At 34.8% G+C, this 24,882-nt stretch overlaps 3 protein-coding genes across 3 annotated transcripts; 1 reads left to right on the top strand and 2 right to left on the bottom strand.

Annotated features, from left to right (window-relative positions):
* Nucleotides 1–9,600: 9,600 nt before the first annotated feature.
* LOC129899732 (eukaryotic initiation factor 4A-8) lies at nt 9,601–11,945 on the bottom strand. Its single transcript, XM_055974763.1, has 4 exons — nt 11,869–11,945; nt 11,625–11,731; nt 10,776–11,206; nt 9,601–10,415 (listed from the first exon to the last, which is right to left on the bottom strand). Exons 1-4 carry the CDS (start codon nt 11,943–11,945, stop codon nt 9,780–9,782), a joined length of 1,251 nt encoding a protein of 416 aa, XP_055830738.1. The 3' UTR covers nt 9,601–9,779.
* Nucleotides 11,946–14,084: 2,139 nt separating this feature from the next.
* LOC129900727 (glycylpeptide N-tetradecanoyltransferase 1-like) lies at nt 14,085–16,400 on the top strand. The gene is made up of 2 exons (XM_055975746.1): nt 14,085–14,247; nt 14,896–16,400. Exon 2 carries the CDS (start codon nt 14,921–14,923, stop codon nt 16,217–16,219), a length of 1,299 nt encoding a protein of 432 aa, XP_055831721.1. The 5' UTR covers nt 14,085–14,247; nt 14,896–14,920; the 3' UTR covers nt 16,220–16,400.
* A 1,893-nt stretch (nt 16,401–18,293) lies between these two features.
* On the bottom strand, nt 18,294–23,584 carry LOC129900573 (U-box domain-containing protein 52-like). Its single transcript, XM_055975574.1, has 10 exons — nt 23,352–23,584; nt 22,851–22,936; nt 22,258–22,379; nt 21,826–22,017; nt 20,800–21,418; nt 20,150–20,233; nt 19,603–20,058; nt 18,775–19,527; nt 18,521–18,591; nt 18,294–18,375 (listed from the first exon to the last, which is right to left on the bottom strand). Exons 1-9 carry the CDS (start codon nt 23,503–23,505, stop codon nt 18,544–18,546), a joined length of 2,514 nt encoding a protein of 837 aa, XP_055831549.1. The 5' UTR covers nt 23,506–23,584; the 3' UTR covers nt 18,294–18,375; nt 18,521–18,543.
* Between the last annotated feature and the right edge of the window lie 1,298 nt (nt 23,585–24,882).

Here is a 24,882-nt window from a genome sequence, read left to right as displayed (position 1 = left end):
TACTCATAAGTTTGTATTATCATTTTATAATAAACATGTTATATAAAATAATAACCTTATTACATAATTGATAATAATCAACAACTACAAAATAACAATATGGGTAAGAGTAATACATTACTCGCATACTCAAACTTGTCACTATTTCAGTTGGAATTATAATCTATTAAAAACAAATTGTTCTTTTTTCTCAATCTTGTCACTCAAATTATAACTCAAACTTTTTCGGGGGAGGTAGATGAATATTAGTTGGAATAAAATAAATGATGGATGTTTTTTTTATAAAATATAAAAATTTAGGGCAATTTTTAAATATTTAAAACTTTTCAAATACTAGATTTGCCCAAATACTATTTTTTTTTAAAGAATTTAAAAACTTAAGATATTTCTTATTATATTTGCTAAGTTATATGATCAAACATCATTTTCAAGTTTATCTCAATTTTTTCCCCATATTTCTCCAAAAGATGTGATCAAACGGATATGATGCATTATTAATTGAAGATTTCCTGAGTTTTTCAATACAAGAAAACTTGAAATAGTAGAGTTGTGCATATATTAGTAGTACATGTATTAGTTATGCACGTATTAGTAATGTAGGATTAAGTTATGCATGTATTAATAATACATGATTTAGTTATGTAGGATTTATTTATGCAGAGTTTAGTAATACAGGATTAAGTTATGCAGGGTTTAATAATTTCAGGTAGGTCAAGAACACAATAATATTTCTTCCAATTAAAAACAATACCAAAATCCAATCTATATCACAAATCAGTCAACCCCATCTGAAATTCTTTACAAGATTAATCTCCAAATCAAATAAAACAAAACCCACATCAAATTTGAGTGTACTCAAAGTTCAACTTATGCCTATAATTTGAAAAAAAAAGTTTTAATGAATATTGAATTTTTTTGACTTAATTAAAGGAAAATCATGATGCGTGCAAGTTCGAGTTTAGTGAGACGTTGGCAGTTGGAGGAGTCCTGGAAGGTTTGTGGCTTCACCGATGCATCGGTGGATAACAATTTTCAGTGACTCGAGTTGGTGGAGACAACATATGTAGGCTTCTTCGATGTTATAGTAGGCGTCAGAATCGATCAAAGTTACCGGCAGAATATTCTTATAAATTCTAGAAAATATGGGTGTACTCAAAATAAAAAATTCAATTTTTCCAATTTAGAATTTAAGTCAATAAAATTCAAATTGCAGAAAATTCCAAGAAATGTGTAGGGAGGATTTCTAAAAAGATGTAGTGTATATTTGATTGAGAGTGAGAGTAAAGTTGTCAATTTGTATTTTTATTCAGGTATTAGTTATTCAGATATAACTTATTCAGGTATTTATCCTACATAAAATAATACATAAATTAATTGATAACTTATACATATATTGATTATGTAATTTTCTAACCAAACATAATATTATGTATGTTGAATTTTATACCTTACACAAAAATATTATTAAATATAATAAAATTTATACAATATTTTATAAATGAATAACTCAATTCTTATTCAGTAACTAAACGGCCCTTGCAGTCTAATTTGAAAGAAAATGCAGAAAATGACAACTCTAACAGGCAGATATGAAATGGAAGTTTGTTTGACCAGGTCACATGAAAGTTTTTCACCTGTAAAGTTGTACCAACTAATTAATAATGTTGAATTTTAAAAAATTTATTAAAAACAATAACTCAAATATTTTGACATATTTACATATTTTTAATTTAAGAATATAAAATTCAATTTTTTTTTTAGATCTTATGTCAAATCAAAACAAACTAACAAATTAAAATAAAAGAAAGTAATATGCAATTAAAAAAAAGTACTTCAATAATGGGTCCATGAAGCGTAACACTGACAGTTAAAAATAGACGAAAAGAATACTAAGACAGAATTAATAAATCACGTACTGTTATAAATATAATTGTATTATAATGAATGTCTATTATGTGAATTTATTGGAAAAAAAGTTAGAAATTTTATTTTGAGATTAAGTCAGTTTTTCTCTATAAATAAAAGAGTTTTCCTTCATTGTAATTAACTCTCCTTCAAGAGAAATAACAAGTCTTCTCTCTTCTCTCTACTTTCTCCTTCTTCTTAATTTATAATTTTATAACACGTTATTAGCACGAATCTCGAGATACCTACTTCAATTGGATATTATCTTTTTCATTAAAAGGTTGAGTTAATATGTCCGATTCAGGTATGAATTACTGCACTCATCTTTTTGCCAAAACTTTAAAATTGGGTCGCATGAGGTGATAGAGATATTTACATATAAATAAAAGACATAATATGTTTATCATCATCAGGTAATATTTTTACTTTGTTTACCTCATTAGAATTTATAGTTTGATTTTAATACGAACAAATATATTTAATTTACTTATAATTCAATCAGAATTTGAAAGAATAATATGATATCGAAAGCAATTATAGAGCAAAAACTTATTCATACCGAGAGATTAAGGTGATATGCTTTTATGATGCAGCAACCAACTATTTTCCTCACTTGTTTTACAATTCTGTCTTATGTTTACTTGTTCTGATTGGTAGCAAAACGTGAGATAATTGGTTTTAATGTAATTAAATTTAATATTTTGTTGAGACTCAATTCTCTTATGCGTATAATCACAAAGTGATAATAACAAGAGGCTAAAACATTAAATTCAAATTCTGATGCACCATGATGAAAGATGTTGAATTCAAGTTCCATCGATTTATGGCCTAAGACGTCCACCATAGTGATGATATAATCATGATAATTAAAGCAAAATAATGTGTTTTGGTGAAAAGTCATGAAACCTATTCCACTGAATTTGCTCCATTCTTTGATGTGAATGTGATAGCAGTGCATAATATGTCTGAAAGAAGACAAGTGATTGAATAATGCACATGAATGTGGAATATGGTACTAAGCTATCATAATTTGATTTGCTTAGATAATGTGTTCTACTCATGAAGAATGAGAACTTTTGATAAATGCTACAAATATAGATCTATTCTCTAAATTGAATGTGGTAGCAATGCATAATATGTCTGAAAGAAGACAAGTAGTTGAATAATGCACATGAACGTGGAATGAGGTACTAAGATATCATAATTTGATATGCTTAGATGATTGTGTTTCAATCATTAAGAATGAGGATTTTTGATAATGATGAGAAGAATTATAGAAAATTCAAATGGACATCCATTAAAGAACCTAAAGATTCTTTTAAATGGTGAATTTTCGTGTAATGCTTGTTATCAAGGTAAGTTAATTGTGAGACTATCACCAACAAAGTTGAGATTGAGTTCCTTGTGTTCTTGAAATGTATACATGGAATATTTGTGAACCTATTCATTCACATAGTGAGTTGTTTAGATACTTTATGATCCTAATAGATATTTCTTCTAGATGGTCTCATGTGTGCCTATTGTCATCTCGCAACCTGACGTTTGCAAAATTGTTGGCACAAATAATATGATTACAGACACAATTTTCTGATAATTAGATTAAGTCTATTTGTCTTGATAATGCTACAGAGTTTCATCTCAATCATTTAATGATTATTGCCTATCGATTGGGATTGAATAAATCCAATATTGAAGTGAATGTGATAGTGCAAAAATGAAACTTATTAATATGGATGTGCATTTTATCGTGATGAGATCACGATTCACCTTTAGAAGAGATAGAGTAATTGAGAAAAATAATTCTGAAAACTACTCTCGAAGTAGTAAATCTGAAATTTACTCAAGAAAATAACACATGTTATGGTAAACTTGGAGTTTACTAGTGCAAACAATTGACATGAGCGATTTGGCCATCTGAAAGATGTGACTATTAAATATTCACATCTTTCATTGAAGAACTAGAAAATTCTTCAAGAATTTTGTTTATTGCTTGTTCTCATAATAAGTTAATTGGATCAACTAATGTTGAGATTGAATCCACTAAATTCTGAAAGTATAAAAGGTGAATATGGGCCCGTTCATCTATCATGTGATATGATAAATAGATGCATCTATAAGATAATCACATGTGCGTTTATTGTCAAATCTACTGTTTGACATTCGCAAAATTGTTTGTGCAAAATAATTGAGTTAAGAGCACAACTTTCAGAATATGTAATCAAGACAATTTATCTTGATAATGTTGATTAATATTCAAGCTAGTTTGAATTAAATGCTTCAGATAAATAGCTGAACCATTGCTTATGAGAACAAAACTCCATGTGTTGGTCTGAACTATAATATATTACATACAAAAATAGTTGTATGCATCATACTAATAAATTATGATCAATTTCCCTCTCGATTAATTTATGGCCAGGGACCATATAGTTTCCATCTAATAATTTTGATGTGTGGAATATGATTAATGAATATACTATGATGCACTAAGATGGATTCTCCAAAATAGATTGAAATATATGTTAGTTTGTCTAACATAAGAGGGAGATAAGAAGCAACCAAGAGTTGAACATGCTCCTATTGAATGTCCCTGAAGGATAGAGTCTGACTTCCACGAAGCATGATAGACCGATCGGTTCTAAATAAAAGAATCCTTGAAAAGGGAGGTGTCACGATCCAACCCCGTAGGCCGCGACTGGGGTCCGACCTGAATTCCTGTATACATATCTATCAGCTGTGGTCAAGTCAAATTGGAACCCCAATGGGGTATAACATTTTTCATACACATATAGCTTCTTTCATCATAACTTGGAAGGGCACGTAAGCCGACAAGGCTTCCATACATATAAACCTTTACAACATTTCATGTAGACCCAGCTGAACAAAACCTACACATACAACCCACACATATACATGTCTATAGACCTCTAAGAGTAGTGACGCTAACATATGGCGGGACAAGGCCCCCGCCGTACCCCTGAATAGACAAGACAATTTTATACATTAGTGGTCAGTATCAAAAATTAGGCTCCGATACAATGGAGCCTCTTCCAGATGAGCTGAGCGGGATCCTAAGCTGACGGACTCCCAAAACCTGTATCTGTACCTGCGGGCATGAAACGCAGCCCCCCGAGAAAAGGGGATCAGTACGATATATGTACTAAATATGTAAAACATAATATAACACAACTGGAAGTATATCTGAAATAGAGAAGTAGGAGGTAAATTATCAAATCAAACCTATACCTGGGAAAGTAAAATCATGCATGCTCAAATTTTTCAATATAGCCGGCCTATCAGGGATCTGGTGAATCATATTTGTAAAACCATCACCTCCTTATTACAACACATCATCACATCATCACATATATACATACGTACCCGAACCTCTAGTGAGGGCGCGATGAACAATGCAGTAGAATTGTGCATAAATTCGATAACCGACCCAGAACTCGAAGAAGAAGTGTTACAGTATAAAGAGTAGAGTAGTGGTTAAACAAAACACAGTTTAAATCATTATCTGAGACTCAATGAAGTCATCAAGCGAACCATCACTTGGAGATCAGGGTAGGAAGTATCCGACGTATATCCTCTAAATATCACTAAGGACTAAGTAAAAATGAGTTTTGGAAATCTTAGACATATACCAGCGTGAAGTATCTTATAGAAGTCTGAGCATTGGTTATCTCAGAGCCTTTTTTTAAAAGAAGAGTTTTGTCTGATCAATCACTATACAGTCACAGAGAAGACTCGAGGAATATGAGTTTAACTACTTTAAGAGTCTTAACATCCAGAAGTGATCAAGAGTCCTGAAGTCACATTCAGAACCTAAGAATGAAATTTCCCCAAAGCCTACATCATCCATAGCCTACATCTAAGACATGCCAAAATAAAGAAAAAAAAATAGGCTTTACATACTTATGTCAAAACATGCCAAGAGAAAGCTTCACATACCTCTTACGGATTTTTCTTAATCACGTTCACGTCATCGTCCTCCAAACCTATTTAACATGGAAGCAATGCAAGTATCAAAAACCTTAGACTTTTCAGCGCCTTAGATTACCTACGAGTATTCATAGAACTCGTTTCCTCGCTTGCCTTCTCGACTAGTTTCTTAATTAGCTAAGGCGTTAACGAAAATCGGGCAGCACTTCCCCTATAAAGTGCCCTATCCAAATTTCCAATTAGATCCCTAAATACTACAGCCAACCAACAATAACAACCTGCAGCTCATATATAAATAAAACATGGCAACATTACACAACATAAGCTCCAAACAACTTGTTGAAAATTACGACACCAAAATAGGGTTTCTAGTCTTTATTTCGCAAAACTTTTAATTATACGAAATGAGAGGTCATGTGGCTACAACCAGAAGCACCCACACCTATTTTAGAATACTTTTAGGCCCTGCAACACACACCCACACACCTGCAGCATCACACCACAAGCACAATACTTTACTTCGACGACAATTCAATTATAACGACTCCAAGTTAGATTGTCTTCAACATCAAGTATTTTTATGATATTTTAACATTTACAGCCACCTATAGGGCGTGTAACACACTCTATAACAACACCATAAAGTTCAAATTGAAAGGAGAAACCTTACCTTACCCGAAATTGGCCAAAACTGCCAAATTATAACTCGAAACTTCTCTAAACGTGCTGAAATTGAGCGAACTGTTTGTATCGCTTCCTTGCTGCCCCGAAATGGAATTTTATATTATCAAACACCCTTATATAACCTTGGTACACCTTAAATAATTAATTCACGGAATGAAACTCTGAGGCTTACCTTGGCATCCCCAAACCCGTAGCTCCCTCTTCTTGCCCTCCAACGTTTTTCTCTTCTTCTTTCACACTTTCTCTTATTTGTTCCAAGTGTAAAGCTGAAGATATGGTTCCGTAGGCATCATAAGATATATATATATATACATCTCCACGTGCTTGAGGAACACCGTAGATAATTAATTAACGGAGGAAAATTAGAGAACTTACCTTAGTTTCTCCAAGCTGCCTCTCTTTTCTTCTTTACGTTTTTTCCTTTGTTCTCTCCAAATTTCAGCTCAAATTGGACAAGAAATGACTTAAGAGTCATCATACATATATATATATATATATATATATATATATATATATGTTTCCCCAAGAGGTGACACGTGTCATCCCCTAAGGGTGACACATGTCCAATCCCCATTGGGCCACTACATCCATGCAGCTAATTAGGGGCTGCCACATATCCTTGGTGGGGCCCACCCCTAAGTAGGTGGGTCACCTACTTGACCCCAAGCAGTTGGGTCACCTGCTTCCACGTGGCACCTTCCCATGCTTCCACGTGGCGCCTCCTCTTGCTGCCACGTGTCATCTTCTCCTCTTCCCCGTGGGTTCGTAATCTCGTCTTATTTTAAGAACTCGTGTAATCCTTAATCGTAAGCTTGGTATGTACTTAAGTGGCTTAAGTATGCCAAACTTCTAAGTTAGTAGCTTACGTAGGTAAATCGAGTCCTACGACTCGTTACTTGGCCTCCAACTCCTTCTGGACTCTCCTAGCCCTATTTGCAACCTTCCCTCTCATGGGGTATCACATTCTTCTTTCCTTAAAGTTGTGTGATAGTGTAATAGATTATCCAACTCACTTCATAACTTCTAAGAAGTTTAAGAGACATTCCGAGCTCAAGAGTGTGGGGTGTAACAGGAGGAAGAGCAAATGATTAAAATGATCATAATGATGAGGTAATGTGCTCTTGAAGAGCCTACAACATAACACTTTATAAAACCTCATGAGAAGAGTATGTTCCTGAAAATAATGAAGTGATTAGATCTCAATAAATTATGTCGTATTATGAATCAATACAAAATGATATATCATCGATGATATCTTTGATAAAATAGCACGCAATATTATAAAAGATTATGAGTATCTGAATTCTACGATCTATTAAAGCATACTGATGTAGAAATATTTATCAAGTAAAAAATGGAATGATGCATCTTGATAAGCTTAAAGCTTATTTGACTTGCAATCTAGACATTAGAAGATGTTATGCATTTAATATTGAAAGTTGTCACTTGACCAAATTAATATAAAAATTCCTTGAGGATGCAAATTGATAGCACATGCAAGTTTTTGAAAAGATTGTTTATAATCCTTATATGGATTAAATCAATCAAGAATCTTTTGTATTGTTATGCAAATTGATAATTTGAATTGAACTCTCGAAGAGTTTTCAAAAGGCAGTAGCTTATTTGCTTAAAGAAGTTGAAGTGAGGAACTTGCAGTTATTTGCTTAAAGAAGTTGAAGTGAGGAACTTGCAGAATTCTTTGGTCCTGAAGGGATGATTCATAAAAAGAGCGAGAAAAAAACATATTTCGCCAAAACTTTTCTACTCCCATGAGCTCCCAAGAATAGTGATATCAATGTGCAACAAATTTGTTCAAGAAATAATATGACTGATTTATTCACCAAGTCTTTACAAACTACAACTTTCGAGAAGATGGTGTACAAGCTTGGAATGCAAAGATTCAAATCTTTGGATTAGTGTTCCTATTAGGAGGAGTTAATACACGATGCACTCTTTTTTCCTCACAAGGTTTTGTCCCATTGGGTTTTGCTTGTAAGGTTTTTAATGAGGCATCCAAAATGCTTATTATTAGATATGTGTACTCTTTTTCCTTCAGTAGAATTTTTTCCCACTGATTTTATCTAGTAAGATTTTAACGAGGCACATAATCTATCAAATAAATATTTAAGGGGGAGTGTTATAAATATATTTGTATTATAATATATGTCTATTATGTGGAATTCTTACTTTGGCACTAAGTCAATTTCCCCCTATAAATAAAGCTGTTTTTCCTTCATTTTACTTAACTCTAAAATATCCTTCAAGAGAAATAACAAGTGTTCTCTCTTCTCCCTACTTTCTCCTTCTTTTTAATTTATAATTTCATAAAACGTACATTGAAGTGTACCATATTTTTGTTGTAGGCATTGCATTTAAAGTGTACCAAGCAAATTGTGTAACCGACAATTCGAAAATCATTTTTTTTCTTTACTAAAAAGATACAAATGAAACTTTGTATAATGATGATAAATTTTCATCATAAATGGTAGTAGTACTAATTACGATCACTAGTTGATATCACTCATGCTGGTTAATAATGGCACACCAAGTTAGAAAAATTGCCAAAGATAGACTACTTTTCTCAGGGTAAGTTGCTACAAGCATATTTTGCTATCCTTTCAATAAGCTCTTCAAATTATTTAATGGCTATTCTCATATATATTTTGATTGAATCAGGGGAAATTTTTTTGTTATGATTTAATACGAAAAAATTAGATTTTTTCCCACTATTTTAGTAAGAATTATTTCTTATCATGCATTTTCCTAGTGAACTGGTTTGATGGAAATGAGTGAAAAAATCATGTTCAATAGCATAAATTTTCCACTGATTCACGCCGCACGGTGAGAAAAACGTTTGTTTCTTAGTAGTGAGCGGTAAAGACTAAAGAATGAAGATTCCATAAACTAAAAAGAAAATGAATAAAGACTCTCATTAAAGAAAAGAAGAAGAAAAGAACTATCGAGACTTCCCAGTTTATCATTTCATGTTTCTGTGCTAAAACAAAAAGAACAAGAACACAACATTAATCAAGAACTTAACTACACTAAAAAGTAATGCCAAAGAAGTATAAGAATTTTGAAATGAAATAAAACCAAGACCTTACAACATACTGACTGCAAAATTCGGAGCAGCATTAATGCCACGGGTGCGTTTTTGACGCTAGATAATAATGGTAGTTATAAAAGATTCTATACTATAAGCTTGGAAAAATTCTGTTCTTACACACCTCATTAAGATAAAGTTTTCAGAGGAGGTCAGCAACGTTTGAAGGGAGTTCTTCGATGACCACATTGTAGAATTTTTGAATATCAAACAACATTCTTTCGTCGTCTGTTGTCACAAAGTTGATTGCAACTCCTTTCCTTCCGAACCTCCCACTTCTTCCAATACGATGGAGATAATTCTCCGGCTGAGTTGGGAGATCATAGTTGATAACAAGGGATACTTGTTGTACATCGATACCACGAGCCAATAGATCAGTTGTGATAAGGACACGGGAAGAACCAGAGCGAAACTCACGCATGATTATGTCCCTAGTGTTCTGGTCCATATCTCCATGTGTAGCTGAGACAGTGTGGTCACGGCTTCGCATTTTGTCCGTTAACCAATCGACCTTGCGCCTAGTGTTCACAAAGATAACGCTCTGAGTGATGGCAAGTGTCTCGTATAGATCGCATAGCGTCTCAAGCTTCCATTCCTCCTTATCAACATTGACATAGAACTGTTTGATACCCTCAAGTGTCAATTCATCGCGTTTAACCAAGATTCTCACGGGCTTATTCATGAACTTTCTTGTGATGTCAAGGGCTTCTGGTGGCATGGTCGCAGAAAACACACCGACTTGAACTTTGGCGGGCAGCATCTGGAAAATATCATATATCTGCCAGTATAGACACATGGATAAAGAATCAAAATACTAATTTCTCAACAGGATGAGTTTTCATATAGTGGGCTTAGGAACTAAAGAAATGGGAAGGGTACTAAGAGTCGCGACAATAGCACAAATGCTAACTAATTTAACTCAATTGCTAATTTCCAACAATGATTAAAATGACTGGTTAACGGAGTACAAGAACATCTTAATGTCAACTAAATCTGCATTTTCTATATGGGTTGCTTCAAAAGAACTAATTCCAGCGATAATCCCAGATTAGCAAACCGGGGGACCTCAAACCTGAACTTGTTCCAAAACATCTACTTAGGTGTCAATGCATTAATCTAATTGCAGAGGTTGAAGTACCTGATCCTTAAAACCTCGTGACAGCATTTCATCAGCCTCGTCTAGCACAAACATTCTGAGGCAATCAGGACGGAGAGACTGTCTTCGCAACATGTCAAACACACGTCCAGGGGTGCCAACAACAACATGAACACCAGCTGTAAGAATACGTTGATCCTCCCTGACACTAGTTCCACCTACACAAGCATGGACCTTAACCCCAAGATAGTCACCAAGTGCTCGCATTACCTTTTCAATCTGCTGTGCAAGTTCGCGAGTAGGTGCCAACACCAACGCTTGGCATTGAACTAAACCATAATCAAGTTGCTGCAAAATTCCAGAACAAAAAGTAGCTGTCTTCCCCGTGCCAGATTGAGCTTGCTGAATTACATCAAGTCCCTTGCAAAATGGTACGATACCCCTTTGCTGAATTGCAGATGGTTTCTCAAAACCTTTAAACGATTGTGTACAGTAAATAGGACCATTAAGAATCAGGGAGAAAATCAAGAATTTTAAACCATAAAAGACACTTTTTTTCAGGAAAGTCTCAATTATATGTTACTCCCTCCATTTCAATTTGTTTGTCTAGTGACTTGGCACATAGTTTTGGCACAGAGTTTAAGAAAAAAAAGAAACTTTTGAATCTTGTGGTCGTAAACATGTCACGTGAAAAATTGAAATTAAAGAGTTTTCAAAAAAGGAAAGCAAAACTAACAAATTGAAACAGAGGGAGTACTTCCGAACAAGAACCTACTGAAAAACAGTTGGATGGATCAATTATATTTTTAAACTACTGATCATGTAAAGAAACAAAGAACGGAAGAATTTTCCGTGACTTGAGAACAATAACTTCAAAGGTTTACATAGTACCATAAGCATAAATTCCCCTGAGAAGGTTCTCTTGCAGACCCATAGCATCAAAACTGTCATAAACCTCGTCATATGAAGTAAAGAAATCTTTTCCCTCAGCGGCAAGTCTGCGCCATTTAAGTAATAGAGACAAGTGCTATTCTCAGCCAGTTAACATTAATAGTCAATCAAATATAAAAATTGTATTGATTCAAGGAAGAAGCGACTAAAATAATCTTGTGCAACAAATACCATGATAACTTACAAATCGTTCATCTTAGAATCAAATTGACGAGCATCAAATTGAGCTCCATCTGGTGCCAAGCGTGCCATGACTGCCATGTACTTTATGCGTAAGTAAATACTAGTAGTACAAAGGTCCATATATATAACAATATTCTACAGAAGGTGATAAATAGATGACCATATTAATAAGGAAGAAATTGAATCTCGAAATGATTGTTTGATTGAGGAACCGAAAGAGCAAGGAGGGACATGACCTTTTGTCATGTTCACAAAGATGTCGAAAATATTGCAAGCCATGTAAAATCAAAGTATTTTCTTCTATTTCTATATGTGGGCAGACATTTGAATGTAGGTGACAAAACATATTTGGAGAATACTTATCTGCGCTCAATTTTTACACAAAACTAAGCAATTTATCCATGAAAGTCACAATTTAAAGTCAGTTCACTGTACATAATACTATTATCACTTATCATGGTTAAGGCATAGAAGTCAAATGCAAGGCACACGTCTTTCATTCTGCGGAGCGATAACAACAAACCCAAGTCTGGGAAGGGAAGACTGTATGCAGGATACCTCTCCGAGGTAGAGAGTTTGTTTCCGAATACCTCGGCTCAACCAAATCAAAGAAGTAATTAAAAGAAAACATGACAACTAATAGAAAAATACTGCGGAACATATGTGCTAGGAACCATAATAACAAAAACAACAATGTGCGGCCATTTAAACATAATAAACCACACATGATATTAGATAGTACCAAAAGCCAAAGACTACATGGATATGCTAATACTATGAAGACACAGAGCTTGATTTGAAATTTATGAGTTCTAAATTACTAAACTCATTCCTCATTTTGGTTACTGGATTCTCAATTAAATACTTATAGGATTCCCTCATATGTGCTAAGAACCATAATAACAAAAACAACAATGTGCGGCCATTTAAACATAATAAACCACACATGATATTAGATAGTACCAAAAGCCAAAGACTACATGGATATGCTAATACTATGAAGACACAGAGCTTGATTTGAAATTTATGAGTTCTAAATTACTAAACTCATTCCTCATTTTGGTGACTGGATTCTCAATTAAATACTTATAGGATTCCCTCATACAAATAGAAGGTGTCTAAACAAAAGCTATTGGTGGGTTCATCAGAAGCCATACTTAATATTGTAACTTTTACATCCTTCCTTGTTTAATTTAATGGATCTCAACAAATTATCACTAATGCTTCTTCCAAAATCCAACAAAATAAGATTCCAATAATTGTAAGAAGACAAACAATGCAAATTAGAGAATCGGAAAGTTTGTAATTTTCTCGATGATTTCCTTAATAGTAATCAGAAGACAAAATATTCGATAATATAAACAGAGACAAACAAAGAAATTAATGGCGTAAGGAAGTAACGTATGTGAAAATTAATGAGGAAAAATACAAGATTAACGTACTGATGAGTATAAAATTAAGAATGTCAAGGGTAATAGCGAAAGCTGTATTGAAACTGAGAATGAGCTACCTAAAACGAAACACTTTATTTTATTTTTTTTGTTTGTTTTCTGTTAGACAAGTATGAAGATGAGGCAAACGCCTTTCCACAGCATATAAAACGGGTCTAAAGGACAGATGTTAACTAATCAAAACATTCCATGCACTTACCTTGTTTAATTGTTTTTCTCTCTCTCTATTTCGAGGTATAAAGATAATAGTTTATGAGATTATTTTATTTCGTTTTTAATTATATTATTAGTTTTGCTATAGCTAATTTCATGAATTCGGCAGATTAAGCGATCCGTCGTGTTTCAATTTGTAGTGTATATAAGTTCAGTTCGTAATTCTAACTCGTGTTAGGTAATGCGTAACAGATAAAGTGTATAAGTATAATAATTGGTACTAAATTTTAGTATATAACATTTAGTTGTAAATTTGAGCTTGGTTATACTATTTTTTTTTTATAGGATATCGGATATTACTATTCTTTTTCATGTTGGCCTATTCGGCCTTGGGTAGTTTGATAGGATTTATAAGAATAGTATTAAATATAATGTAAAATTAATATTGTAGAACTCATTAGTTTAAAGATCATAATCGCAAACTATAATATTGAGACAACAAACCAAACGATCCTAATCGAAGTGTATTTAGTCCAAAATGGAATATTGGACAAAGCCCAAATAGGAAAAAAGATGGCCTTTTAATCGAAGGCCCATTGGAAGTTTCATATTCCGTTCGTAGGTTCCAATGCTTAGCAGAGTGTCTTTTCTCTCTCTTTGTCTAGTAAACCTAAACAATATTCTTTGGCTTCTCAGATGCTCTAAATCATCTTTGTCAATTACTTTCTGAAACCCTAGATCTCGGTCACCATACTCTACTGCAACCCGTTCGCAAGGTTTGATTCTTCTTCTTTTGCTTTGTTAAAATTGGTTTGTTGTGATTTAGATCTTATGGAACTGAATGTTTTCTATTGGATTACTTAAAAAATGATCGGAAAAATAGTAAAAATTTGATGCTGGATCAGTCTTCTATTGCAATGCGAAATTCAGCTTGCTATTCACATCAATGGTATAATTGAGCTCATTATACCCTCAGATTCTTAGGGAAACCTGAAATTTGATTCGGTGTTTAGTTAATACACACATATTAATACGACATTTAGATAGGTTGATACATTTTTATGCAAACTCGCACCGAAGTATAACTCAAATAGTTGTTGTCAGGATGTGATTTTATTCTTCTCTAATACAAATACAAAATGCTGCAAGCATGGCATACCCGCTGCCTTCAGCTTCTATTATATAGGTAGAAATTATTACATACATGTATAGTAGGTCCAAATCCATTTCACAAAGAAGTAGTGGTTGTAGTGGTACTTTGTATTTTACTAACTTAAACTCCTGGATGCGCCTTTGGTTGTGGAACCTTTTTAAAGCTTACAGTCTCTGCCGGTATGTGTGCTGTAAATTGCTTATATATTTGTTAATATGTTCTCCATGTTGCTTATGTGTTATATACTTAGTAATTTATTACGTTATGGCAGAGAATAAGTTCCCCAAGTCAGTAAAATGGCTGACGACATTAAGGCAACTGAGAACCATAACCTCACTTCTGATAGTAACTTATCTTCAGTGAGCGGTAATGAGGTATCAATTGATTCCTTAGCACGACAGGTGCAAGAATCTCTGTCACTGGCAAAGAGGCATAAGTTTTGGGAGACCCAACCAGTGGGCCAGTTCAAGGATCTTGGAGATGCAAGCTTGCCTGAAGGTCCTATTGAACCTCCAACACCCTTATCTGAAGTTAAACAGGAGCCTTACAATCTTCCTAGTCCATATGAGTGGACCACCTGTGATTTGGACTCAGAAGATATGTGTAATGAGGTCTATGTTCTGCTAACAAACAATTATGTTGAAGATGATGAGAACATGTTTAGGTTCAATTACTCAAAGGAATTTCTTCGATGGGCACTACATCCTCCAGGTTACTATAAGAGCTGGCACATTGGAGTCAGAGTGAAGACCTCAAAAAAATTGGTTGCTTTAATTACAGGGGTACCTGCAAAGATACGTGCTAGAGATACTGTCGTGGTCATGGCGGAGATCAACTTTCTGTGTGTTCATAAGAAGCTTAGATCAAAGAGACTTGCTCCTGTCATGATAAAGGAGGTCACAAGGAGAGTGCACTTGGAAAACATTTGGCAAGCTGCTTATACAGCTGGGGTGGTCCTTCCAACACCTGTATCGACATGTCAATATTGGCATAGATCTTTGAATCCAAAGAAGCTTATCGATGTTGGGTTTTCTAGGCTTGGCGCAAGGATGACTATGAGCCGCACAATAAAGCTTTACAAGTTACCTGATCAGACTGTCACACCTGGGTTCAGAAAGATGGAGCCCCATGATGTTCCGGCTGTAACTCGGTTGCTTAGGGATTACTTGAAGCAGTTTGTGGTTGCACCTGATTTTGATGGAAATGACGTGGAGCACTGGCTTCTGCCAAAGGAGGGTGTTGTTGACAGCTATCTGGTTGAAAGCCCCGAGTCTCATGAAATCACTGACTTCTGCAGTTTTTACACCCTCCCTTCATCAATTCTTGGTAATCAGAATTATTCGACTCTGAAGGCTGCTTATTCTTATTATAATGTTTCAACTAAAACTCCATGGATTCAGTTGATGAATGATGCTCTCATTGTGGCAAAGAAAAAGGATTTTGACGTTTTCAACGCTCTAGATGTTATGCATAACGAAACTTTCTTGAAGGAACTTAAGTTTGGCCCGGGTGATGGGAAACTCCACTACTATCTCTACAACTATCGAATAAAGCATGTTTTAAGACCATCAGAACTTGGGCTTGTACTTTTGTAGCTTGCGCTCGGGAGATTATTGCCTGCCTGTCAAGCAGTTTTTGTAATGTGCTTGGTCTCATTTTTGAGCGCCCCTAATTGCCCTGTTAAACTTTGTTTGCATCCATGAATAGATTAAGACGCCGGTGTGAAACTTCTGAATAGTCTTTGTGCTTAAATTGATTGTACTTTATGATGCCTGATCTTACATAGTTCATCCATTAGGAAAAAAGGCACTTGTGAAGATAACAAGCAGATATCCTGTTATCAATGCAATCTTATAGCATGGTTGGTCCAACTTTCAATATCTGCTTAATTTGAAAAAGTATTTTCCAAAAGTATCACTTTATGTTTAATTAATTAATTTGAAAATCACTTTGGCAAATATTAGAGTAGTAATTTGTGCTCGATCAAGATTTTAAAAGTGTTTTTGAGGGGAAAAAAACTATTTTTCCTAACTTCTTGAAAATGGTTTTTCTGATACTTCTCAAAAAATTCACTTTTTTTCCTAGAAGTTTGGCTAAACACTTTACTAAAATAGACATTCTTTTAAAATAAATTTCCCTAAAGTTTGAACAAATACACTATTATGTGTCAATACATATTTAGATAGGTATGAATAGAGGATTTGGGTTGTCATATATATTAGAAAAGCTTCTTAAGAAACTTTTTCCAAAACAAAATTTTCTTGTAATCATGATGTTAACCCATTCAAACACAAAATTTTTTCTAAAGAAAATATATTTCAACCCCCCCCCCCCCCCCCGGGCCCACAATTTGTCTTCATCAACAAATCTAAGGACCATGTAAATGCCAGTGTTTTGCCTTGTGGCTAACCATGTTTATCGTTTTGCAAGCAAATCATTGAGGCTAAACAAAATAAAGCAAGCTGCCTCCATTGGGAGAACCATATAGATGCACGTACTATTATTTTATTTTCAGGCATGTATTATTTCATAAGAGACAATCTAGAGTAACTTTATTGTGAAAAAAAATGACTTTGCTAAGTAAGTCGGTTAATATGAATGAATATTTAAGTAATTAACTCATTTTAAATCTCAAACTAGTCATGTCTAACAAAAAATTTTGAAAATGTTATACCAAATACATTGAAAAAATTGAGCCACTCTGGTATTGTACCTGTTATCTGGAAGGTAGGAGATTAATTTTGAACAAAGTATAATGCTTCATGCAAATCTTTCTACTTGTCGAAAGCATAGGCACTGTGATTTGCTGACGATCCAGTAAATTCTTCACTACTAATCTTGTATAACTTTCCTCTTGTAGTGATTTTTTGGTCTTGTTTAGTTATAATTGTGTTGCTTAGAATGTATTTATGCTACGTTTAAGATTTTACACCCTTTAGCTGCAATTTGGCCTGGGATGTCCATTTTGCACTAGTTACATGAAAAATGTGCTTAAAGAGGAAAAGAAGATAAAGAGCGTTTTGGTTTGATAATAAGCATCAAGTGTTGAAAAGTACTTTTGGGTATTGAAACTGATTTTATTACTGATTTTATAAATAAGCAACTGTGTGTTTGAATAGAAAGTGTTCAAGCTAATAACAATAAATAGTTAGTGTGTTTGGCAAGTGTCCTTCCCAAATCCCAGCCTTTTCTCGTCCAATGTTCCAACACATTCTTAATATAATTGTGGATCAAGGTTCAAGAATCAATAATAGCTTATTTGCATTATAGTTTTGACCTCCCAATGCTTAAAGACATTAATCATCAATAACCGAGGGTGGCCCATGTTCATACCTGAGCTATCATCGATAGGGAGGATATACTTTGCTTTAACACCTCAAGTCAAGTAACAGGAAGCAATTCCTCAGATGTATGCACAAACCTGCAATAATGCATTTTCTTTGCCACAACTGCCCCTTGGTTTAGTTTTGCCATGTCTATTGTTAAAGGCAATTAATGTTCTGGAGAAACTAAAAGTATGTCCATTCAAGTGCTCTTTCCATAGGTTCATTGACAAGATTCAAAAAAATGACAAGATTTCATTAAAATATCAGTTTTTGTACAAGAATGCCATTTACTTTGACATTCAGTGGAGTGGAATCAAAAAAATAGAAGTAGTAGTGTTTTTCTGTTTCCAAAATTACAACGGTGGGCTGTGGTGGAGACTATATCTTGTATCTCTGTACATTGAGGTGGTGACCCGCAGTATCACCTGAATGGCATCAATGTTGAGAAATTAACAGATTTGAAAACAATTCATGGTATATAACCCTAAACCCCAGCAGGGCTGGGTTATGGAAGGGGAAAAAAATTCAGAAACTATTTTGTAACTAATGAAGGCTTCTGGTAATCATTACCTTGTCAATAGGTACTAGTGCAGTTATGCTGCTTTATCTGATTGACTGTCAGAAATGATGCTTTTTACTTCCTGATAGAAAAAAGGACAGAGAGCAGCTTAAGTACATGTAATTTCCATTTGATTAAAAAAACGCACAGCCTGGTGCACTAAGCTACCACTATGCGTGAGATCAGGGGAAAGGCCGGACCACATCGAATGTGTATAGTATTAATGTCCTTGAACATAAATGAAGCTTAAGTTAAGGTAACATACCTCACTCACTGCTAAGCTTTCTTGTGAACTTGAGGGACGTAAAGTAAGCCGACCTCTGGGTCTGTAGTCTAATGCAATGTTTTTTAGTCGTTCCAATTCAGGCAATATGACTGAACCAAGGTCTGGTCTGTCCTTCCTCCTGAGTTCACAACATTTCAGAGCCAATTTAGCAAAGGATAGAGCCTCCTCCAAGGGCCAATCAATCACTGATGGATCTAGTATATCATCAAATTTTCCTTTTTCAATTGACCTCTCAACATGGTACGTCAAACCCATTGGAGGCCTTGCTGTAATTATTTGTAATAACATGATACCCAAAGAGTAAATATCTGATTTTGGATTCAGCATCCCGGTCTGTTGGTATTCTGGGTCAATATAGAAAAATGTCCCAGCAGCTGATGTCATGAGACACTGAGTGACTCTGCCTGAGACAGAAGCTGGAACCAATCTGGCTAAGCCAACATCACTAATCTTACTTTTGTAGTTAGCATCCAAGAGAATATTAGCAGGTTTTAGGTCTCGGTGCACGATGGGTTCTGGTCTTGTTCGGTGAAAGAAGTGAAGAGCAGCAGCAATTTCAGCAGCTATCCTGAAACGAGCAGGCAACGGTATAGGAGGACTTCTGTTCTTGCAGAACAACCTATCCTCTAAGCTGCCATTCTCCATACATTCATAGACAAGGCAACCATACTCCGGACATGTTCCCAAGAGGAGAACCACGTTTGGATGTCTCAAGCGGCTTAGAACTTCAATCTGCAATTAAAATAGGAACCTAACTGTATTGGATTTCCAAAAACATCTGTGTTATCTGTAAACATGGAAAAGTACCTCTTTCTGAAACTGTATTTGTCCCTGCGTGATGTCTGACCTTAGAACTTTAATAGCAACTGAAGTGTGATCCAGATAGCCTTTGTACACAGGACCATATCCACCTTCACCAATCTTCTGTGAATCGGAGAAGTAGTTTGTTGCAGCTTCAATTTCATCAGTCGAGTATTTCCTATAGCAATTCTCACTCCGAGCAAATGCATCTTGTGCTTTCTTCCTCTCTTCTGCTTCATGCCGAAATTTCCTTTCTACACACTTTCGCTTCTTAGATTCCAATTCTGCTATGTGTTGCGCCATCCGTGCTACTTCTAAAGCAGCTTTGCATTTTTGCTTCTCCTTTTCCAACATAGCATGTGAAGCCTCTGGGGCCTCCTTGGCTTCTTCTAAGTTGCATGCCTCGTTTGACGTTGAATGATCAATCTCACTTGCCTTAAAAATATGGAAAGTAAGTTGCAACTTGCATGGATGTGGTTTAAATGTATAATTTATTGGAAGTAACGAAAATGAATAATTCAGGTGCTGAAAAAAAAGTCTTTCGAACTCTGACCTGTTGTCTACAAGTTCCATTGTACATATCCAGGGTTTGCTTCAGTTCAAATTTTAACCTTTTCATCTCCTCCTCCAACTCTTCCTGTAATGCATGCAAATTGAGGAAAGAATAGCCAGTTGATCTGTGTTAGCTACAATCTTTCAGGTCACATTATGTGCAGTTTTTAGATAAGCTCAACTGCTCAAGGACAGTTAATACTTACTTACCTTGTGACCATGAGTAAAATAGATAGGCCATAAGATTCAATCTACAACTAGATCGCCCATATTGGTTTTCGGTATAGTTTTTAAAAACCATAGAAGTTTTACTCTCATAAAATAAACTGGGTCTGATGCTGTTAGCTAATCATCATGTGATAACCATTTCCAAGGAAAACGAAGAAGAGGTTAAGAAATTTAATTGGTATTGAGACTTGATTGTCCACTGCACAACTATCTCCTAGATATACATGCCCATGTGGACAGAGTTCTAGCAGGATAGTTGCAAGTGGATTCTCTACAAAGAAAAAAGTAGGCGACATAATAGCCTTAGATGTTTACTGCTGTATTAAATAGTGTAATAACAAGTGATCTGCAACAGCTAAAATGGGTTTATGCTTCTAGAGTGGTTCAATTTTTGCCAAATTAGGGGAGCATATTTGAACTTACTGCATTTTGGGAGGAGATGGAAGACCTACAAGCATCTGAAACATTGTGAGAAGAGTCCAAATGCTCAAAGGACATATCAGAGGACCGGTAACTTGAGGAGCCAGAAGGATTACTCGAATCAGATGTAGAGTAGAATGAATTCTCTTTAGGGCGCATGCGATGATTTAGGTTATTGACACTGTGCTGGAATGGAGGTATTAGGCTACCAAGGTGTCTATCATGTAGTATTTTTGTAATATCCATATTTGAATTCACAGAATCCTGGGAGGAATTTTGACTGCTTCCAATGAGTCCTGCGGGTGGTGCCCATTCACCGAAATCACCACTATTGCCCGGCGATGGCATATGAGTAAAATTCTTGCAGCCAGGCTGCCTCGTTAGTTGAATTTTATTGAATACTTCATTCATAGTGCTGACAGATTGATCTGGTGAAGGATTCCTGCTGCTGTGTTGGCTGTCCGACAATGCCTTTGGTGTACGCTCATTGGCACTGCTGTAATTGGGTGAAGTATTCTGGCTTGCAGGATGCCTATCTGAGGCACTATTGTCATTAGAAGATATGCTCTGGCTGCCAGCATCAATAGACTCAATGGTCCCAATACTTCCCCAACTCCCCTGGCTAAAAAATTGTGTATTAAAATCGCGAAGTATGATGTTATGACATACAACAACAACAACAAACCCAGTGTAATCCCACAAGTAGGGTTTGAGAAGGGTAGTGTGCATGCAGACCTTACCACTACCTTATGATGATAGATAGATTGTTTTCGATTGGCCCTCGACTCCCACTAAAGCATAACAAAAATCAGTAAGAAAAGGAAATACAGTAGTGAAGTCATGTAGAGGAGAGGAGAAAAGAACTGTAGCAACAACACATAATAATGATAAATGAAACAAAGGAATGTTATGACATACATGAAAGAAAAATAATCTTCTGGAATAATAATCTATAAAGTCTTATCAGTAGCTTAGAACCATGATGAACCTTACTTTCTACAACCATGGGAGGTTTTTGGATAGACTTACGGAATAAGAGCTCGAGAAACTGGGGAATCATGTGAGAATCCTGTTTGGCTGGAGCTTGCTTTACTGCTAGGAGTGGCAGGTTGACTTGCTGACTTAAGTTTTAGAACTTTTCCCCTTGATATGGCATAGATTGAGCAGAATTCAGGCACAGATCTGGATAAAGAGCTTGGCACATCTTGAATTTTAAATGCTCTGACATAGAAAGCCGAGAATTAGAACTCTTTGTTAACTACAAAGAAAAAACAAGGAAGCACTTGATGCTCAGACCCTGCTAAAAGAACCTATGAGTCGAAAAATTTAACTCGATTATGGTAAAGCACTCTTGGGCTCTATGTTCGAAAATGAAAGAAAAAGGGGCTTAAGTTTCCTGCTTAACATACTCTGGACTCCCAAAACACAACTAAGGGCATGGAAACTAATACTCACTCATACCTTGTTAGAGCATTCCGGGTTGAAGCACCAAGGACGATAGTGGTGATGAACTTCTGAGTTATATACTCGGTTAGTGCTTGTGAAACATCGGTGTCCTGGAGAATCACTTCCTTTGCCTGAATCTGGAATGATCAAAGTAATCACAGAATGCTCACAACTGCATAAATTCTAATATCATGTAAGTTGTAACCTTGTGATTTCCAAGATTTGTGGATCCTTTCACCTCAAATTATGAAGAACAGTGTTTAAGAATTCACTTTTTTCCTCACAGACTATAACTAAAGCCAGAATATCATGCTAATTGCTTTCAAGAAATAGAAAAATCCCAAAATCAAACCAAACACAACAATTTTCAATCGAATTACTACTTAAAACATCAGATCCTGTATTATCCCTTTTGCCTTTCCTTCCTAATCCCCACAAATTGAACTGTAATATGAAAAACACTTCTTAACAACATCAACAATAGTGTAATCCCACGAGTGAGGCCAAGGAGGGTAGAGTGTACGCACAAATCCTTGGGTCAGGTAAATCAACAACACTGCTTAAAAGAGACCAATTAGATTTTAAAAAGTAGGTTTCAAGGTTATTACCCCTTTTCGAGCACAAATTCCACGATAAGGAAGGAAGAACTGCTGCATTTCAGCCATTGTGGGAGAATGATTAGCCACCGTGCTATCTGCAATGCATTAAAAAGATGAACATAAGTGGTAAGTGTTAAAACAGAGAAAAATAAAACCTTTTTTGTTAACATTAGATTTATACATCAATTTTGAAGGCATTGTTCCTCTTTTCATTTTTTTTGTCTGACTCAAATCAATTTCTTACAATTGAGCTTCGCAAAACCCAGATAAATTAGGGTTGCATCACGCATGCAGCAGAGTCAGAATTTTCACTAAGAGAATTCAAAATGTAAATATAAATAGGTAAATACATGAAAAAACTTTATATATATAGTGTAATTTTTTCATCAAGGGTACCTTGGCTCCGCCCCTGGCAGCAGGTTGACTAACAACACAAAAATGATCAAAATATAATTACACGGAACTCACATAATTGGCTGAATAAAAGTTAAAATTGAGGCATAATCATACTGGAATTGAGATTTTCGTTATGGAGATGAACGTGGATAAGGAGGATTTCACCATTCTTCTTTACAGGGAGGTTATCAACCGCCCAACGGACAGCATGTTGGCTGTTCTTATCGCTGTCTATGGCCACAGCTACCGTGCTATCACTTCTTGTCATGATCCGGCGAATCTAGGATTTATAATCCTAGCTACGTTTCGAATGAGTATACAGTATATGTATATATATATTTACGCAAGCATTATTTTTTATTTTTTTTGGCTCATGTACTTATGAATCGAGCCGAAGCAATGGATTCCATTGAACCGCTTTAAATCTGCCTCGCCGGTACCCAAACCAGCACCGGCAACCGCTTGGTTGGTCGTTAAAGGCGGAACACAGCCATGAATGCACCGTTGAGCGCCGCCGGCACCACCAAAAGAAATATTCTGAATGGTTTTGTAAAAAATGTATATGAAAATGATAGGAAGAAGGACGTTGTGTTTTTGATATATGGGATATAGTTCTTCGTTCATGCTCTAAATTTTACGTGCCAACTTCAAAGCTTCACCTCTCAATATTTCAAATCATATAATCTCATTCATTTGACTACTAAAGTTCCCAACAATCTTTTTATTACTCTCTAATACACTTCATAAAGTTACATTATACTATAATTTAGCTAAAATTTAAAATGCTTACCTAAATTAATCCAATTTTATGTCTTTCTCCTTAATAAAACTCTTTTATTGTTAAATAATAGATTGTTATTATTTTTTCTTTCGCAAATTCACATCAAAAATATTTTATTATGGGATTAAATTTTTATTTCAAAAATCATCTCAATAATTCACTTTTAATCTTAATCTCAATCGACTTAAAAAAAAACACCACCTTCCTCATAATGAAACTCCATTTTGCTAACAACATATTGTTATTAATTTTTTCCATTCACAAACCTAACATAAGATTGGTGCTTAGCCATTTGATGAAGTTCAAAACTTCAAAGTTAATTTTTGCAAATAAGTTTTGTTTCGAGTGAGAATTGTTGTCAAAAATTAATTATGTATCGAGGAATCTAAATCTGAATTTTTTGGTGATCTAGAATAGTTTTTGAGGTGTTTTTGGATCCGGTGCTTAGATTCAAAAAGAAAAAGAAAAGACAAAGTCAATTTTTTATATAACAATGTATAAGATTGTATATTATTGTATGAGTACCTCTTATAATGTTGTATATACTATATATTGAATATTTAATATTATGTATCAAAATTTTAAACATTTTTGTTAAAATTAAATATGAAAGTTTTGTATATTGTTATACCGACACCAAATTGAATTTTGTGTTGAAATTATTTTTATAGTGTAAGATAATTGTACTTTTATGAAATTTTTCTCCGTACATTGAATACCATTTGATTAATTTTAACATGTTATATACCTTCGGATCGGTCTTCCATTCGAGCTTATTCAATGTACGGAGAAAATTAATCAAATGGTATTCAATGTACGGAGAAAATTTTCATAAAAGTACAATTATCTTACACTATAAAAATA

Source organism: Solanum dulcamara, chromosome 8 (assembly GCF_947179165.1).
Source record: "Solanum dulcamara chromosome 8, daSolDulc1.2, whole genome shotgun sequence".
Taxonomy (NCBI): Eukaryota; Viridiplantae; Streptophyta; class Magnoliopsida; order Solanales; family Solanaceae; genus Solanum; species Solanum dulcamara.
The sequence above is the reverse complement of the archived record's forward strand: the minus strand, read 5'-3'. Positions and strand labels throughout refer to the sequence as shown.